The following is a 19,350-nucleotide window of genomic DNA, read 5'->3' on the forward strand; positions in this document are numbered from 1 at the left end:
CTAAGCCTAACAACTTGCACGCTTCCTGGTGAGTAACTAATAAGCCCCATTCATCTGTACATACATATTTCTAGTTCGAGTCACTTTAAAATGAATACCAATAAAATCATCAATCCTACCTGAATTAGATGAGTTAAAGCTGGAGACAGAGGGGCTTCCAACACCAGGCAAAAGAACAGGCGGGATGCCTTGCAGATTTGGATAGGCAGACTGAAGATTTAGGGCCTGCATAGCGGGGTTATCGAACATCCCCTGCTGCTGCATGGCTTGCTGCTGTGCCAATCCCAAAACTTCATTGGCTTTCTTGATGCGGTCCATTTCTTGCTGAGCCATAAGTTGGCGAACAGTGGCGGGGTCAAAGTACTCCTTTTCCTTATCTATCTGGCTGCCAATAGTATCCTTCACCTTGGAGATGTGCTGCTGGGAGAATATATGGTCGCGGACAGAGAGCCGAGCGCTGTACTTGACGCCACACAAAGTGCATTCAGTCTTCGGGCCCTCGTAGGATGTTTGGTTGATTCCAAAGTGCTTGGCCATGTTGAGCTTTGCTTTCTTCTCCTTCGCACGGGCGTTCTGAAACCACACCTGAACCACTCTTTTAGGAAGCCCGATGTCATTGCCAAGTACCTCACACTCCAGCATTGTCGGGGTCCTGTAGTCATTGAAACAAGACTTCAACACTTTCAGCTGCAGGTTAGTCATCTGGGTTCGAAAGCGTTTTTGGCCGGGTCGATCTCCGCTGTCGATGCTTCTGGTGCCTGACGCTCCAGGGCTTGGGGAGCAGGGATCAGCCAGGCTGGATGTTTCACTGTGGTCAATGATGTGTTCGTTATCGTAGTCCTTCGTATAATAGCTTGTGGCAGGGCTGACTAACCCTGACGACAGCTGGTCTTCATTTTCAAGCATGGGGATATTTACCCCAGTCTTCGACAGGTAATCGCCACCAGTTTGGCTGTGCTTGACGTCAGCACTGTCATTATCTGCATTAGCTTCATCACCCGTGGTCGTGTCCGTGATGGCCGTGTTTACAGAGGAGCAGTCATCGTTATCCAGCTTGTTCTGATCAAAACTAAGGCTCACTGAAGACATGCCCGCATTCTCATAATCTTCCATGCCCTCAACTTTTATCGATGACGGGCTCAGCAGAGCGCGAGGGGACAAATCCAGGCCTCGATTCACTGGAGAGGTGGAGGAGCTTTGTCCGTCACTATTTGATGGGGCCAGTTGGGAGTAGCTCGATGCTTCCATACCGTCCATTTTTATTTGCATCCCCTCCTGTTCGGGCAGCATGCCAGAGAGGGCCAGGTTATATCCGGCGCGTTTCGCTTCATGCCAGTGCCTGGAGCGGATGTGGGCCTCGAGAGCTGTCTTTGCCTTGAAGAGAGCCCGGCAAAAGGGACACCTGCGATGGGCTTGTGCAGGCCCGACAGCCCTGAACTGGCCTTTCCTTTCCCGTGCCCTGGTGTTTTGAAACCAAACTTGAACCACTCTTTTTTTCAGACCAACTTCATGAGCAATGTGATCCAGCATTTTACGAGTTGGATTTGAATCTAATAAATACTTCTGATAGAGAATCTCAAGCTGCTCAGGCGTGATAGTGGTTCTCAGTCTTTTGTCTCGCTGCGGCTCCTCTCCACTGTTTGTGCTGTCGTTCTCTCCCGGACTAGTGCCCGCTTTATCTTCTAATTTTCTCTTCAGGGAGTTCATGGTTGACGTGGGGGTGGAAGGTGAGGTGGCAGAGCTGCTGGGAATCTGTGACATGGCCCCGGACAGTAGCTGACCTGCCAGAAGGGGATTGCTGGGGTCAAAAAGCATGAAAGGCATATCAATGGCACGGTCCAGGAACTGAGGGTGGATGAACTGATTTTGCACAGAGAGGAAGTGCAACTGTTGGTGTTCTTGCCAGTGCTCAAAGGAGGGGAACGCTATCTTGCACTGCTCACACTGGTAGGGTATCATCTGCTGAGTCAGCTGCTGTGCACCAGTGGTCAGGTGTGGATTTAGACCCAGATGGGAACTTTGAGATGGAGCCTGGCTTGTCTGAGAGGCCGCCGAACCACACTGCTGTTGTTGTGAGAAGGACGAATGTTTAAAGGCTTTTGAGGCATTTGGGGTCTTCTCCTCTTTCTGTGGTCGATGGTGCTGCGCCTCAGATTGGGTTTGATGCATGATTTCCTGCTTGATTGTGGGCAGGGTCTCACGTGCTTCATCGGTAAGATCCTTGGGTTTCTCATCACAAAGATTGGAAGTCGAAGCCGGAGAAGCTTCCTCTTTTTCGTTGGACGGGTGGTGAGAAAATGCAGACGTTGAGGGTGGCAGCGGGCAAAGACTCGAGGAGGAGGGCATTGGAGTGTGACATGAAGACCCAGAGGGAGCGTAACATTCATGGGAGAGATCCAGAGAATCCTCATTTTGGCTATCATATTGTCCATCCTCATCTTCATCCTTGTAACAGAGCTTTTTTTGGTGTTTAATTAGATCAAATATGCGTTGGAAAACAAGACTACATTTCTTGCACTGGTAGTTCAGATTTGAAGTACGTATATACCTGTCATTGGACAACTCTCGTCTATCTCCGTCTTTACACCCATCCCCTTGGTTTTCATAGTTTTTCCTGGCCTTCTGACGGGCATTTTGAAACCATACGACGATGACCCGGGTGGGGAGACTCAGGAGGTTTGAAAGTTGTTCAAATTCATCATCTTTCGGGTATGCGTTGGCATCAAAGAAATCTTGAAGGACCCTTAGCTGATAGTCGGTGAAGCGAGTTCTGGAAGACCTTTTACTCCCATAGTAATCCGGCTTCTGGGGTTCAGGAGAAGGAGGTTTCGAGTCAACCTTTGTGTCCTCCAGGGTTGTCGTTGGTGGATTATTGAAGTTGTATGGGGAGTCTTTGTTCCGCTGTCGCTCCTTGAAGAGGGTATTTCTAAACCAGTGCTTGATGACTTTTTGCTGCAGTCCCGACTTGTCTGCCATCTCTTTGATCTGGTCCTCATTTGGAGAGTTGTTAATATCAAAGTACTGTCTTAGTACTCGAAGTTGCTCGTCCGTAATTCGTGTCCTTGGTCTCTTGTTCTGCTGCTGCTGAAGCATAGCCGGTGTAAGCTGCTGTTGATAGAGTTGCGCCAAGTCGGATGCCAGGCCTGTATCGACGGATGGAAGCTGGGGAGGCAACTGGGTCGGCAAAGACTGGAGAGACATTGGCTGCATCATTAGAGGCGGGAAAAGTGGGAGATCCATTGGCATTGGAATTTGTGTGATTGAAACTGGGGGCTGCGGTGTGGGTACGGTTGGGGGGGTGAGCGAAGCAGCCGAGACGGGGATATTTGGCGTTGGAGCTCTTTGGGGTGGAGGAGGAGGTGGTGGTGGGGGAGGAGGTTGAGGAGCTGGCGCAGCCTCTGGTGTTGGGGGCCTCAATGGATAGAGTTTATCATAATGCTCTCGGTATTCCTTGGCAAACCTCTCAAGAGATCGGAACGGGAAGAAAGCCTGGTGAATGTGCTCCTGGTGACTCTTTAAAATCAGTATGTTGGAAAACAACTTGCCACAGGCCTCACACTCCAGTTTCTCCAATCCCTCAATAGGGTCCACCACTCTTGTTATGCCGCCTGGACCTGTCGATCCTACTGGCCCAGCTATCTTTTTCTGGGCTTTCTGCTTGTTCTCGTTATACTGGATCACCAACTCGAACCCAAAATTCTCCAAGAGAGCTTTAGTTGCGTTTCCACGAGCATCAGAGGCGATCCTCGGTGGAGGCAGGCCTGATGTGTCTTGGTTAAAGTTCAAAGCGAGAATTTCTTTGTCTTTGGGCTTGATGTCGGCCGAATCTCTGTTTCCATAATCCTCATGTTTGTCGGCAGTGTCCTTCTCTCGTTCCTTGTCATTATTTGTGGAGGGAGGCCTCTGCTTTTTGTCCACCTGGTGCATTAAGGATGCACTCTGCTGCAACAATGCCATTTGCCCCTGAGCTTGTGAATGAGCCTGTTGCTGCTGCTGCTGAAGGTGATGGTGCATCAGTTGCTGCTGCAAGCAGCTCTGTTGGGCTTGCTGGGCTGAGCTTTTGAGATCCTCCAACAGTGAGGAGGTGGAGGAACCTCCGAGGCCAAGTGCTGAATTGGCAATGCTGATCTCAGGATTTAGCTGAAACTCCGCTCCAGGGATGTAGAAAGGAAATAACAACTGCTGCTGTTGCAGGGGGAGAAGTGCATCTGTTGTCATGGGAAAATGCTGCAAAAGAGCTGGGTTGAACAACTGCGACTGCAGGAGAGCAGCCTGTTGCTGGAGTTCTTGTTGGAGCTGCGCCTGCGCCTGTGCCTGGGCAAGCTGCTGTTGTTGTTGAAGCTGCTGCTGTTGGCCCCTTGCAGAAAGCAAATCAGCATATTTGGACTTTTTTAATTCGTGGTTATCACACGGGGAAGGATGACGGGTGACAGTTGACCCACCCAGGTTTTCAGCGTTGTGTGTCTGAGCAACATGGTTTCCCCCGATAACATTCTGGGATGCTTGAGACCCTGATGAATTATGGTTCATGGAGCTCGTGGTTGAGTTGCTGACTGGAGCGGGACTTGATGTTGAAGTGGTGATGTTGGACCCTCCGCTACTCACACCAGTAGAACTGGTGGAACAGGTGATCCCTCCGGCTGCTTCAAGCTTGGCAGCCCTGGCTTTCGTCTGGTGTAAAACAGAGCGCATGTGGATTTCCAAAGTAGAGCTCTGACTGTACGCCACATTACAAGTGCTACACTTGAACGGCTTGTTGTCAGGACTGCTAGTGGGCTCTGGCTGACCAGTAGTAGACTCCTGAAGAGCCCTCTTCACCTTGTGTAGATGGGACACCGAGTTATAGTGAACCAACAGTATATTCTTCTGGGTGAAAGACTCCTTGCAAACGGTGCACTTGAAAGGTCTCGATGGATCTAGAAATTTCTCCATGGTAAAGTTGGGGCCCTTTCTAAAGGGCAAGGCTCGTTTTGGTTCAGACCCTGAATCCTCTTGCAGAGAACCAGAGTCACTACCTGTTGGGCTTTGTTTTTCCTCTGCATCACTTTCTTCTCCTTCTTTGTCATCTTCACCAAGACTCCCTTGCTCCTCACTGAGCGATGGGTCACCCATGACCATGATGTCACCGTTCATCAGCAACCCTCCATACAGCTGCTGGATATCAGCTTCACTGAGCTCCAGGTGGCTGGTTTCCAAATGTTTCTTCAAGGCTTGCAGTGTTCTAAAGCTTCGTTGACAGAGGCAGCACATGGTGGCAGCCCGGATGACGTGATACTGAGAATGAAGCTGCAGTTTCTCCACAGTCTTAAAAGCCAAGCTGCACTGGTTGCAGCGATATTTGTACACATGGCGATCTGAAACAGGCAGCTGGGGCCTCTTGTTGTGGACTTCGTTGAAGTGCATTTGCAAGGAGTTGGACGACTTAAAGACTTGGTTACAGCCCTTTTTCCAGCACAGAAATCCTGTTGCATCTTCCCTCTCAGAGTTTTGATCTTCGAGCGGTGACTTGCGTGCTTCGGCTACGTCCGTGGGGAGCGACGCCCCCTTCTCTTGCTCAGCATCTGTAGCATCTGGAAGGAAAGTCATGTTGCAATTAAACACACTGGATTGCAACTCAGAATTAAGTGGCACCATTCGATAAAGGTATATGCCTAACACAATATATATCGACCAGATATGTGGAGGGCAATAATATTGTCTGGAAGTGGACTGATCTGAATGGACAGTGAGCACAACTGCACACCCACCCGCTTGTTTCTTGGCTTCCTCAGGATTGGCGTTGGCTGTGCCAAGAGGGGTGCTCTGCGACTCCGCGTCCGGACTTGATACAGGTATGAACATGCTAGCTGGCAGCACGTCAGTCGCTGTGACCTGTGGAAACACAGGGAACAAGCATAAACTATGACATTAACACAAACAAATGACTGCATCTCTTGCCAATCCTCAAGAGCAATGATCTATCTGTGTATGCCACTTTAGAATTCCCCTTTACCAGTCAATATTAACCTGCTTTGACGTAAACCACTGCCCTTCTGTCATTTAATTGGGTTCATTTTAATATCAGGACAAAGTGTTTTGAGCGTATTTTTAGACCTTTAATATCCATGCCATCAAACGGTCCAATCGCCAGAGCCCCACCCTGAACAACCACTATTTACTCTCTTTCCTTCTTCGACTGCGATATAAATGCAGAAAACAAACATGGACACTGAAGTCGATGTTCGACATAACAGAGCGGACTGTTTCTTGTCAACTGCTTCATTAGGCGATTGAAGGAGAGAAGGGAGAAGCCCAAGGTCATTTTTAATTTGATCTGTTTAATTGGAACACAAATTCAAGATTGGCTTTGGTCCAGCCGGGCCCTGACTTAATGAGTCATAGTTAAGATTCAAACTGACTGGAAATGAAAACAACATGTGTCAGCACGGTCGGAATGGAATACATAATTATTCTCAGTTGTCCAGAGCACGAGAACATGTATGGAAAAATCATTCACCGGAGGTTTGGGAAGAAAAAGCTTCTTAACTCATGAGGAATGTAAGAACTGCCTCCTCCTGTATCAACCATTCCAAAATGGTGCTGGCTTTAATGTGCCTTACATTATGGGTGTTCTATCACAATCCTCCACCGCCTCAGTATATTACAGCCTCTATAAAAGAAATAAATATTGCTGTCACCCATACTAATGCGTGTGCCATTTACTCCTCCATGGGGGATGAAGATGGCTGGGCAGTGGATAGAGTAACGGTTTACTATGTGGCCGTCCAGCAGGCTATTTAGTGTCACAGCGGAGAGGAGAACAAAGATTTGCTTTGTGATTTACAGGAAAACAGAGCAGATAAAATTTTATTTCCCCTTGATGAGTACTAGAGGAAGCAGGGAGTATCTTTTGGTGGGGAGCACAGACGAGGCTGACCTTAAAGCTCGCAGCTCAAACCGCACCATTCCATCCTGTGTGCTAGCGTTCATCGTTGATCGGACATAAACAGCCTCCAAAAGGTCAATGACCCGGTGATTTATCAGTAAATAACGTCGATCAAAGGCACCACATTTTAACAATATTACCGGTGGATTTAATGATTTACTTCAATGTTAGTGAGTAAGTCACCACATTATCTGACTAACATATGATTATTGTAGGGAAACACGGAAAATATGGTGCCTTAATATATATATAACCCTAACCCGAATAGTGAAAAAATAGCAGCATACGAATAGTGACGTGTGACGAAATCAAACACTGTGCGGAGCAGCCTGAAGTATGACTTTCACTGTTTAACACAAAGTAATAAATGGATTTTTCAAATAACAGGTGCAAAAACGGTGGAAAAATTAGCTTTGCACTGACAAAAATCTGGCAACACAACGTCCTCCAAAAAAATTCCATCATCTAAATACTAACTTTCTTTGACAAACATGTATGTTAAACATGTTTTAATATGTTCTTGACTATTTATGCAACTTTTTTTTTTTTTAAAGTACCATATCAGATATTTGACATTCAGTGTTATTCGGTATTTGGACAAGCTTTTAATATTTTATTGGGCTTCTGCCTCAAATCTACAATTCAGTGCATCCCTCGATTATAGAAAAAAATGTGTCACACCTAAAAAAAAACAATTGTATGGAATCACTATTGAAAACTGAAACAAATTCTATTCATTCTGTTCTTGCAGTGGCTAGTGATGAAGCAGCTACACTTTTATCAACTGATCTTTCACTAACTGATAAATAATTATTACCAGTTTAAGATTTATTTAAACCTACAGTATATTGCTACGCTCCACATTGAGCTTTATAAAAACAACATATTTAAACTGTGCGAGAAATTCTGTAAGACGCAATGAAATCTTACTGTGGCTATCAGCTTTTCAACACAGTCCGGCGCCACACTGTGTAGATGTGTGAGGTGGAACTGCAGGTGGATCTTGTTGTTCAGCATGTCCTGGCAGAGCGGGCAGCGCAGCATGGGCTGCACAGAGTGCTGGTTCATCACATGCATTCTCAGACGGTTCAGGTCAGTGTTGGTGAACTTGCAGTAGGGGCACTGGTACATCTGGGTGATAGAAGATCAGAGAAGGCACCGGGTTAGAAGGAGAGTCTCGAGAGCGAGAGAGTGGTGAGCCTTCCCTGAAGCAGCAGATACCTCTGATCACTGCTAAGTATGGAATACTGAGCACCGCTGAGTCTTGGCATCCACTTCAAAGTGCTCTCATCTGTCAAATACTATATTGATTTTCCACCTTATACACAATTAGCAGTGTATCTGCAGCGGGAAGGCTAAAATCATTTTTTAAAAATATAGCATGGCATGAAAAAGCCAGTGAGAAGAGCTCGGGTTATTAGTCTCAATTTTACATTCATATTTTTAATTGGTGTAAAGTTTCAGTTAGATAAAGACGAAGAGGTTCAGAAGGACAAATTAAAGAAGTTTCAGACCCAAAGTTTTGTGAATATTTAAACCCCAGTCACATTTGGCTCGGACCGCTCACCTGCTCCGCAGCCTTCTTGTCTGCAGTCTTGGGACGCTTGGAGGACAGCGGACTCTCTGACAAATCTGAGCGCGAGGAAGGCCTTTTCGAAGGGTTCGGAGAGTCAGACTGGGTCCGTTCCAGGAGGCCTAAAATACAGAAACCAGAGAAGAGAATCAGACATTTGTCAACCAGGTTCCAAACATTAAAAAGTTGGAGCGGATAATCTTTGTAATGGGTCGGACCAGCTTTGTCTGGTCCGACCCATTGTCTATTCTGGCCATTGAGCTCCACATCCTCAGAGCATTTACTGGAGCAGAGAGCGCCTTTTCATCTCTTGTTTTGACTCTTGACTTGAAATGATGAACACAAATGTTAAGAGGATTCATAATTTCGTTCCCGTCACAGCGAGTCGCCTCGTGAGAGACGCTATCTCATAGCCGATGGAGGATAAAAAGACCCCTGCGAACTTGAGGGAGTACCCGGCGCAGCCCTAACAAGCCCATAAAGTGTTAAATTTGGCCTGATTTGTACAGTCCGGGAAGGGCAAATTGGGAACAGAGGGCATCGGTGGGAAGGCGGGCGATTGGGTGGTGGTGGTGGGGGGGTCAGGTTAAGTGGGGCTGACCACACTCCCACTTCAGACATTAAAACGTCAGCTCCAATCAGGACCAGGGCAGCTGAGCTGATTACACAGTGGGGGACCCGGCTTTGGACGGACAAGCCTGCTGGATCTCCCAGAGACACTGGGATCAGTCGGGGAGGCCCTATTAGGGTCCAGTCACGCTCAATCCCATTAAACACATCCACCAATAAACAAAGGGAATGTTAAACAAAAGGAGCCTCCCATTCCCTGACATTAACCTCTCAGTCATGGCTCTGTCCGCGACCATCCTCTTCCTCCTTAACTCCACTTCACTCTACTCCTACTTCGCCCGAGCAGCACTCAGGAGAGGGAGAAGAAAAAAAAACAGTTGGCCTTCATGTTCAGATTGGAGGAGTTTGTCCCAAAAATGAAGCTGGTTCGGACTGAAAAGACTGGACTTTTGCTTGGTTTGTCTTCATCAAGCCCAACTGTGTTTGTTTGAGGAACAGACTTGACATTATATAGGGGGAACATATAGTTCCAGTTTCATTTAAGACCCCTCATTGGAAATGAGGGGTCTTTGGGTGTAGTATTGTTATCACAAATATAAACATGGTATATATATTGTCATTTGCATTCACACTAAACATTATTTTAGTGTTCATGGCGCTCTCAAATTCAAGTTCTTTTTCATTTCTCTCTATGAAATTGTCCTTAATTCCCTTATTTTATTCAACATTTTTGTAGTTTTTGAATCTTCTTTCATGCTGATACACAGCTACTGACGTGTTGTATTGTTTTTTCAATCATCGGAACAACCCTCTTGTCATTGAGTGTTCAAAAATGAATGAAATTGAATGTTTATTCATGTTTCCTCATAACAAATAGATTCCATTAAAATCTGAAGCCTTGCCCAGACCCCAACGGAACCGCCAGCTTCCTGTCAAGACGAAAGCAGGCGAGCAGAAACAGTGGCGTCAGTCACCAACTGACAGACAAAAATGAGAGAATTAAATACAGTTTTTCAGCTATCCAATCACTCCAGATGAAATGGGATCATGTTACGAAACTTCAACACAAGAGCGCTTACACACAGTATACACAACGCGCCGCATCTTCTCAACCTCGAGTGCTGTAATTGATTAGAAGTATTTTTCACTTAAGCAATTAGTACAAATCGAGCACGAAACAAGTAGCTGTTTATGCTAAGGGACTTGGAAGCTGGAAACAGTTGTGCTCACGCGAGAGTGTGTGTGTGTGTGTGTGTGAGAGGGAGCGAAGACAGAGGACTGGGAAGGCTTTTCCAGACTCAGTCATGGCCAATTAGGACTCCATAAATCTGATCAATCACATTCGCCGACGCAGCGTTACCACAACCAGCACCATGACTAACATCCAACTACTGTATCCTGTTTTGCCATGTCAAGACGTGATGGAAGTAAATGACCGAAACATTGTGGAATTGGAAGTGAAACCGAGATAGCAAGAGCATGAGAGTGGTCCGGGGAACAAAGGTGGGAAGCCATGACCAGGAAGAGACCCGGCGCTGGGGGTCGGCTGCAGTCATGATTTATCTGCCTCCATTTAAACTTTCCAACTCCACTTTACACTAGTTAATTTCACTTATTTGCAGCTGCATAGCTTTGCTAGTGATAAGAGCTGGTAGATAATGAGCACAACATTAAATCATGGAACTGTTGCGGTATCAAAGTCATGGTCACTCGGGAGGCAGAAACTGAAAAATAACATCAGATCAAGATCAACATTTATTTCATTTAGAAAAAATAATCGCTCCTTAAACTCTGCTTCAACTGCTGCAGTGCATTACGGTTCTTCTTACTACTATTGACAGTACACATTCTGATATATTTATTTCATTCGGATTTGAGCCTGTTCCAAATGTGTCGATTGTCAGCGGAGCCTTTTTCTAAGGGATCTGACCTGACCTGAACGGCGTTTCGAGGTCCTCCTCAGACATGAAGAAACGATGTCTGAGAGGCATGGGAGGGTTAGATCTTTAGCAGCTGTAACTAAGGCGCCGTGATCACCATTCTAGCATTCCACAGTACCGTATCACTTTAAGAGCTTCCTGAGTGATCATGATAGAAGCTTCCAGGATACAGTGGAAGAACAGTCCGTTCTTTAAGTACTTGGCGAGATAAACACAGTGAGACCCACTCTCACGTCAATGAGGGTCATGTGCTTTACCTTGACCCTTATCTGCCAGGTCATTAGACACGGAGACGGGATCCACACCAAACCACTTCTGACAGACACACGCAGGTCAGGCTGAAAGCAAGAGTGGCGAGGAAAAACCTAAGAGTCAATTAGGCGATTACTAATTCATGCCCCTTTTCCGTAAACCACAGGCTTTTGTGCTGGTGAGTCCCGTAAGTGAATTGGACTTTGGCACCTTGTCTCACCTCTCATAGCTGAACTGTGTAACTCAAACAGCGGCGGGGCTGTCATTCTATGGAGCAATCACGGCGCTTGTTGCGCTTTCAAGAGAAAAAAGGATGGACAAAGAGACTGACACAGCAGCGACGGAATTAACTGCAACTGGTCATCTGACATTGAAATCTCCAACATTGCTTTGCCCTTGAAGGTGGTGTTGATATTTGCCGAACGCACCACAGACCTTGGTTCCACACGCAGCAGAAAGCAAAAGGAGGATGCGCAAATAAGGATGTTTTATTTGTAGTCCTCGTCGTCTGCCTTGAAGACGCGGCTTTCAAAGAAAAAGAAGAGCCGTGTTAAGGTCACACTTTAAATAACGGTGGAACATGGCGCACCCGCTCGCGTTGATGTAATGTTGGGGGATTCAACACAGGCTTCCCACATTAAATACTCAAATGTAGCTATCAGAGCAACGCCTTGAAGAAGTGCGAATTCGCTCCTCTGCTTACGACGGTCATATACATGAAAGTTGAAGCAAAAAACAAATTGGGATAATTGAAATGGAAGCTATTAGCAGAGAAAGCCATCCAGTTTCTCTTGACTTGACTCGACTCGCACTGACCCTGCGCGCCCTCTCAGGGAGGGAGACAATGACCGTCCACTAAGAAGACCCTCATGCATCTGCGATTATCTCCTGACCCAGAATCCCGGCCGCGGCTTTGCCTTTAGGCTTAGCTCTTTTTTTCTCAGCATGACCTGAATGAGCGAAACACGCTTAAAAGAAGAGCATCTCTGCTGCCCCAAATAATCTCTCATACTATTGTCCTTCCAATGAGGCAGACAGCGAAACTTCGACTCCTCTCTCAGGCGTCCTACTGATACTACGGGAGCACAACTGGGTAGCACGGAAACCCCTCGCCAGGTCAGGGTTCACCGATCCAAACCTTGATACTGCGCGGAAGCTGCGGCGTCACTGTTCTGGACGTAACTTCCACAGTGCACCTGAATATAAGCCACACCCACTACATTTCAAAAGACAAAAAAAGCTTTGTAAAAACACAAGAAAGGTCAGAGATTTCTGCATACCGCCACAAACACTTCAGAAGTTGCTGAAAAAGATGATGAGGATCAGGACTGAGTAAAACCTCTGTGATGTTCTGACAGCTACTTGTCTGCACAGCCAGTCACATCTGCCACGCAGAGCTCCGGCAACACACGAGCAGAGGCAGAGCACACAGGCGGGAACGGCACATAAATGTGAATAAAATGCTATTTCAATGGTCTGATGGGACAAAGGTAATGTACCGGCAACACAAAGCTTCTACATCTTTTGTTTAAGGGCTTATATTCCGGAGACTGTGGTACTCAGACTTCTTCCATGAGACAAGCTGCCAGCAGGATCATGCAGGGAGCTCGCCCTGTTTTCCCAAATACGAGAAGGAGGAGGAACTTTTCAGGCTGTGTGTAATGAATGCAAGGTTTGCTAACATTTATCAAAGTTCATGACATGATTCCAGACCTCCACTCATCCCTTTACTGTCTTAATATTCCAACTTCCTCTGCTCTCACAACACATCACTAAATATAATCTGACTTTGTGCCAAAAAAAGGATGGGAAATATGGAGACACGTTATTAATTGTCCCGCAGCAAACAGCTAGCCCACATGACATTCACCTCTGCAGGAATCACCCTCCCTGCGAAGCCCATAAACAGGAGGCTTTCAGAAGTTGGCTCACAAACAAGGACAATTTATGGCCTATTAACTTAAAAGACAAAGGGAATTATAATTCGAAGAATGACAAGTTCTCTGAAGACACGCTATGAATATGTAAACAACTTAGCAGCTCTTTTTTCCGGTGCTTTTCACTTATCTCCGACTTCTGAAAGCAGCAAATCACTGCATTGAATGTCTCCTCGTTTGGAGAAGCAGGACCATAAATTTGAATAATTTGATTTGAACCAAGCATCAAGAGACAATAGTTGCACCACGTTAAATCTACAAACCTAAACTGCTATACAGAGAACTGTGAACAGGATTCGGTGTGAATAAAACGACGGCTCCCAGACGACGGTGACGCTGCACTGCATCCTAATTATTATGGTTAAAAGCAAATGTTGTCAAGTAACATCAACACAGATATGATTATTAAGACACACACTAGTCAATATTTTCCAGATATTGCAGATTTTCCACGCTTTATCTGTTTATTCTGCAGCGTAAAAAATTCACAGGCCGCTGTTGAGGTCAGCAAAAGGCAGCTCCTATGCCTGTAACACTTTTGAACTTCATCTGTAAAACACAAACATGATCCACTGTGAAGTCGACATTCTAAAACAACAACACTAGTGGAGGAGCACCACATCGCAACAACAAAACTGGGAGAGCGCGAACCTCCGTCAAGCAGCTTCAGTAGTCGGCGGACAATGACGAAGCATCAAGTATGAAAGCAGTTGTCACATTTTGCACTCTGTTCTCTTATTCTTTGTCTGTTCTGCATGCTTTTATTTTGTTAACCCCTGTAGTTTCCTTTTCCTGTGGGCTGCCATTAAGCTGGATGACTCACAGGAAAAGGAAACTACAGGGGGTTAACAAATTAAAGCACACGGAACCGACAAAGAATAAGAGAACAGAGTGCAGAAGGTGACAGCAGTCCTATGTCCTGGTGTTCTAGAATCATTTAAAAGCATTTCTGTATCCAGACGCGGATCAAAAATGAATCATTTGCCTGTTTGAAAATGTCGTCCAAATCAGTCCACAACTTTTTTGAACACAAACAGACAAACCAGCGCTGTCGAAAACATAACCTTGTGGGTGGAAGTAATAACAAATACATGAAATTATCATTATGTCTTTTGATTCATTAAATTCCTACATTAAATGTGTCCTAAATGAACACATTTTGAACCTAAACAATCGCAAACACATTTCCTCTGCAGATGGACTAGTAGCATGGCTTATTTCTGATTTAAAACGAAGCAAATATAAACCTTTAATGACTGTAAAAATCTTTTATCACGCAGTCGTTTTCCCTCTTCATTTCTTTCCCAGGATCCCACACAGCCTGCAGAGGACCGTCTGCACAGAGAGACTTATAGCTACCCATTTATATTTCATGTCTAGCATTAAAAATGACCCTTTAAATAACTTATCATGCAAGAAGACCAAAGTGCAGCAGCCGCCAACAGCTTTACAGTAAAAGGTGCATTCCTTCTTTCTTATTTATATGATAATTCCGCGGCGCTCCGTGTTGTCAGCGGCGTTGGCAGCATATGACATTAACATATGTCTGAATGTTGGTAACATGTGCATTTATTATAGCTAAGATAAAAAACAAACATCACAGTAATGAAGGCATCTATCAAGATGTGTCAGAGTGGATTCGTATGCATTTCTATCAAGGCTTCTGATGTACTTTAAATGACTTTAATGAATGCTGAGGTGGCGGGGAACAAAAAAGAGAAAATGAGATTGACAGTGGCTTTTAAAAGGAGGGAGTCTTTTCTTCTGTGTTGCTTAATGCTGACTGTCTGACAGTGAGTGTCATTTGTAAAGGAGCAATTGTGCTCTGTTCCAACAGATACATGACAATGACGAAACGAAATACTTCGCTAATTCCAGTGATGGACGTTCGAAACAGCTCAGCCTGTGAAGAGGGGGAAGCGTATACATGTATTTACTGCACCCGAAAACCAGCCCACGTCGGAACATTTTGACTGATTTTTCTGGAGAGCTTTGGAATAAAGGTTTTTGGTGTGAAAACAATCGTCTTGAGTTTCCTATTGTGCATGTAAATATGATGCAAAATTTAAATAAATTCATTATTTATTCACTATAGATTCATATTCCTGTGAACATCGCTACCATACTCCCTCTTACTTGAGTTCAAGGACTCAAGTTCAAGTGTTTTGGTGGCGAACTAAATTCAGACAGTAATAATAACAACAATGTAATTCATGTTGGTTCTTAAACCAGGATTGTAGCTCAAAAGAGATGCTCTTTTGTTCAAGAACTGCAGATCATTTTTTGATTTAGGAGCTTAATTCCAGATGAATTTTCCAATGGACAGTGTAGGACATGTATTCTGTAATTACTGACATTTGTGTTAATAAAGTTTCAAACTATCAGCATGTCGCTACTGAGGGCGACATGCAGGACTAAATTCCAAAAGCAGGACGAGACCCCCTTACGCAGTGGTGGGAAAACCACATCTCCACATCCTTTCCTGTTTCTAATGTTAGGGACCGTCAAGCCAAAAGACAGGTGAGGAGAAGAAAATGAAAATGGAATTTTGTATTTAATAAAAGGGACAATATATAGATAAAAATACACTTCTCATGAGGGAAATAACTGAGTACCATTCAGAATTCAAGTCATAGCTGTCCTTCTGCTCAGCTCTCATGACTCGAGGCAAGGGACTGCATGTGGCCCCCGTGCCGCAGTCTGCCCACCTCTGCCTCGAAGGGCAACCAAGCGTTCCAGAAGCGACCTGGCGCCTCTCCAGCGACAGACAGGATTTGTCTAATATGTCTTAACATATTGCATTAAAGCAACGATCAACACGCAGATTGATTTCCTGCGCTGGCTTTGAGAGGATGCTGCATCCATCAATCAGAGCTGCGGGCGTGAACCTGGACTCTGCCATTAAACTACAGACGCCTGACTTTTGCTGACAGCACAACCTTGAACCCTCCAACCCCGACCCACCTACCCACATTTCCACTGACATCAAACGGAACCTCAGACCCGACTCCCTAATGCACATGCTATTTTTAACTAAGCATTCCTAATAAGCTGCTGGGAAGCCGTGAATTTTTCATATGCAAGCACATATTTCCTTTGTGAAACACAGAAACACACTTATTTGGTGATTAGCGTCTGACAGAGGGGAGGAAAGCAACTGAATATGCTTGTATCAAATTGCATGCCTTTCAAAAAGTCTAATGCGAGGAGTCGTCTTCCTGTGCACCACAGGTACGGGTGAATTATTAATCGGCCGGCTCATTTTAATGCTTTTTAAAGTGCTTTATTTTGATGTGCTAAAACATACTTTTAGCCATATTCAGTCAGGCATGCATATCATTATTTCCTCCATCAAAGACAAGTGTCGCCCTTTCAAAGAGCACAAACAACTCAGCCTCATTTAAAATAGAAGTTCGAATATCAAAGACATTTTACAAAGCCTGGGCTTCAAACACTGTGATGAAGTTTCTTTTTTTTTCTTTTTCTTCTTTTTTCTTTTTGGCTGCACTTTGTAAGAAAAAAAAAACTGGAGGTGCGCAAAAGGTCTGAATTGTTTTCTTGCTTTTAACCTGACTAGTGTAAATCAAAACATCCTGCAGTGACACAAGGAGTTAGACAAGCGAGAGGCGCCTTTCTAGCCAGCTCTGGCTCTGCTCGGTGCCATTAATATCAGAAACACCTTGTATTTAGTCACAGATGACCCGACTGCCTGATGGTATGAGACCAACAAAGTACATTTCCTTCATAGAAAATAGAGCCAAACCCAAAACTCATGTGGTCCATCACTTCCATATCTGCTTCAAATTAAATACTGTATTAGGTTTTAGTTGCCTACGATTTATTTAAACTTTACTCACATTTCAGTCATATATATATATATATATATATATATATATATATATATTCCACACATGATGGAGAGCAGAATTGAAGGTGTCTGTATGATGGACAACTGTAAACAGAAACCATGGTGTATGAGATTTCCACAGAGCTACATCATCTTCCACTGTATTGTCTTTCGCCATGCTAGATCAAGTCATCCACCTCCAGTCAGAACTGTCGTCTCCATGTCCTCACACCAATGAACCTCACTGGTCGTCTTCCACTTCTTTTTCCTACTTTACTTCCTAAATGCAAGGCTTTATTTGAATGACACTGGCTTGTAACAGACTCGTAGATGGGCAAAGTGCGGCCCGCGGGCCAGATGAGGGCCTTCGCCTGTATTTATGCCGCCCTCCTGACATCAGACCTATGAGACTGATATTTCATGGGGTCACCAAAGTTCCATAAAAAGGAACCATAACATCAATTACATTAAATTCATAACCGAAATATTATAGCATAATACAATGGTTATTATTGAAAAAACATATTTTTTTAACAGGCCCATGGGCTACTTATTGGGTGACTGGTGCACAGGGACACTACATTGATGCTAAAAAGGTATTAAATAAACTGAGAAGTAAGGAAGTGTCTCTGTACTTGTTTTACCCATAGCAATGTTCGCCAGATTCACCACTTAAGAACATCTTCAATACTTTGGTTTACATTGGCAATTATTCAATTAAATAATAAATAAATAAATAATAATAATAATCAATTAAATAAACAACAACAACAACAACAATGATAATAATAATAATAATAATAATAATAATAATAATAATAATAATAATAATTATTATTATTATTATTATTATTATTATTATTATTATTATTATTATTATTATTATTATAGGTTTTTCCTCTTGTCCTCGTGTCTTTTGACTTGAGGGCCCTCACTATAGTGGCAGAAGATAAAGTGGCTCCAAAAGGGATATAATTCCTCACCCCTGCTCAACATCTGCTGACGTAAGCGGGCCTTGATCATTTTGGTTCATCTATGCTTGAAATGCATTACATTTAAGTTGAATGGCAGGTGATTTCCACAAGTGTGCGATAAACTCAGGGAAAGACGTGCGGAGTCAAATCACATTTTGCGTAAGCCTATCAAACATAAAACACAATGTTGGTATACAAACACTAAATACACATAAATCCCAAGTGAAATGATGCCAAAGAAAAAAATAGACTTCCCCGGTCCCCGGAAAGGCTTCTTGAGCGCAACTGCACTCTCAAACAGTGTCAACCAAAAGGTGAGTATTTCTGTTTTGATTTGTTGGAAGTCAGACACAAGGCCACACGGCTCCCAGGTGCAGGCACCAGCCTGTTTCCTCACAGGACTACCTCCTAGATCTGGTTCACAAAAGAGGTCTTACCTGTGCCTTTGGTGAGCTCCTTCTCCCCCCCACTTTCTCTGTCTTTGGTTTGGTCCTCCTGGTCTGTGGTGGTCTCGCTAACAGCTTCCACATCCTCGCTCAGCTCTCCTGAAGGGGGGAGGGAGAAGGAACAGGGTATGTAAATCACCTCAGCATCAGACTTGCACTTAAAGGGACGGCAGTGTTTTTTTTTTTTTTTTTTCCAACAGGACCTCGCAGCGACCGCATTTGCTGACACACCACTGTAAGGTTCAGCTGATCTGGTCTCTGTCTTTGAATGATTTATTCAATCTAGAGCTTTAATACTCTCAAAGATGAAATCCAAACCACAAAACATCATTTGATTCGCCAAAACCTCCGAGCAGTTAAAGCACTAGCCTGGCGTAGTCGACCATTCACAATTTATTCCTTTATTTTTTGATGTTTAAATACCTGTTTTCCAGACTGTGGGTGAGCTAGACTACACACTACAATACAGTCGATCGGAACACATGTTATGGACGTCCAGGCACTCGTTCTGAAACGGATGTCCAATAATGGTATTTGGTGAGATGCATACTGCCCAGCAAAATCACACAATAAAAAGAAAAAATGATTTCTCCCCAGCGGCCGCTGCACCTCCCCTCAGTCTGTTAACTTTGTTTAAAACTACAGGGACTCGCGTGCAACGCATTGATTCGACAACAGTAAAGTAGGCCACAGTCGATAGGGCCTATCAGTTATTACACAAGTCAGCTAATTCTCCGCAAATGTACTTAAATGCTCTTGTGAAAATGCTTTCATGCTCAGGTCTCTACAGTATGAGCTATTGATGTATTGACAATGCTGCAACAGCTACTGAAATATCCTGTTCAAGCATTCAGCCCTGCAGTCATCACACACTTCCAATCTGAGC

At 44.5% G+C, this 19,350-nt stretch overlaps 1 protein-coding gene across 6 annotated transcripts in view; it reads right to left on the reverse strand.

Annotated features, from left to right (window-relative positions):
- Nucleotides 1–19,350, reverse strand: part of zfhx3b (zinc finger homeobox 3b) — a 309,986-nt gene that overhangs the window by 6,294 nt on the left and 284,342 nt on the right. For all 6 annotated transcript variants that reach the window (XM_053864694.1, XM_053864695.1, XM_053864697.1 and 3 more), the window contains 5 exons: nucleotides 18,456–18,563; nucleotides 8,493–8,620; nucleotides 7,856–8,056; nucleotides 5,748–5,871; nucleotides 120–5,570 (listed from right to left, as the gene is read on the reverse strand). In XM_053864694.1, coding sequence (XP_053720669.1) covers nucleotides 120–5,570; nucleotides 5,748–5,871; nucleotides 7,856–8,056; nucleotides 8,493–8,620; nucleotides 18,456–18,563 — 6,012 coding nt within the window. The remainder of the gene's footprint in view (nucleotides 1–119; nucleotides 5,571–5,747; nucleotides 5,872–7,855; nucleotides 8,057–8,492; nucleotides 8,621–18,455; nucleotides 18,564–19,350) is intronic.

Source organism: Synchiropus splendidus, chromosome 5, assembly GCF_027744825.2.
Source record: "Synchiropus splendidus isolate RoL2022-P1 chromosome 5, RoL_Sspl_1.0, whole genome shotgun sequence".
Lineage (NCBI taxonomy): Eukaryota > Metazoa > Chordata > Actinopteri > Syngnathiformes > Callionymidae > Synchiropus > Synchiropus splendidus.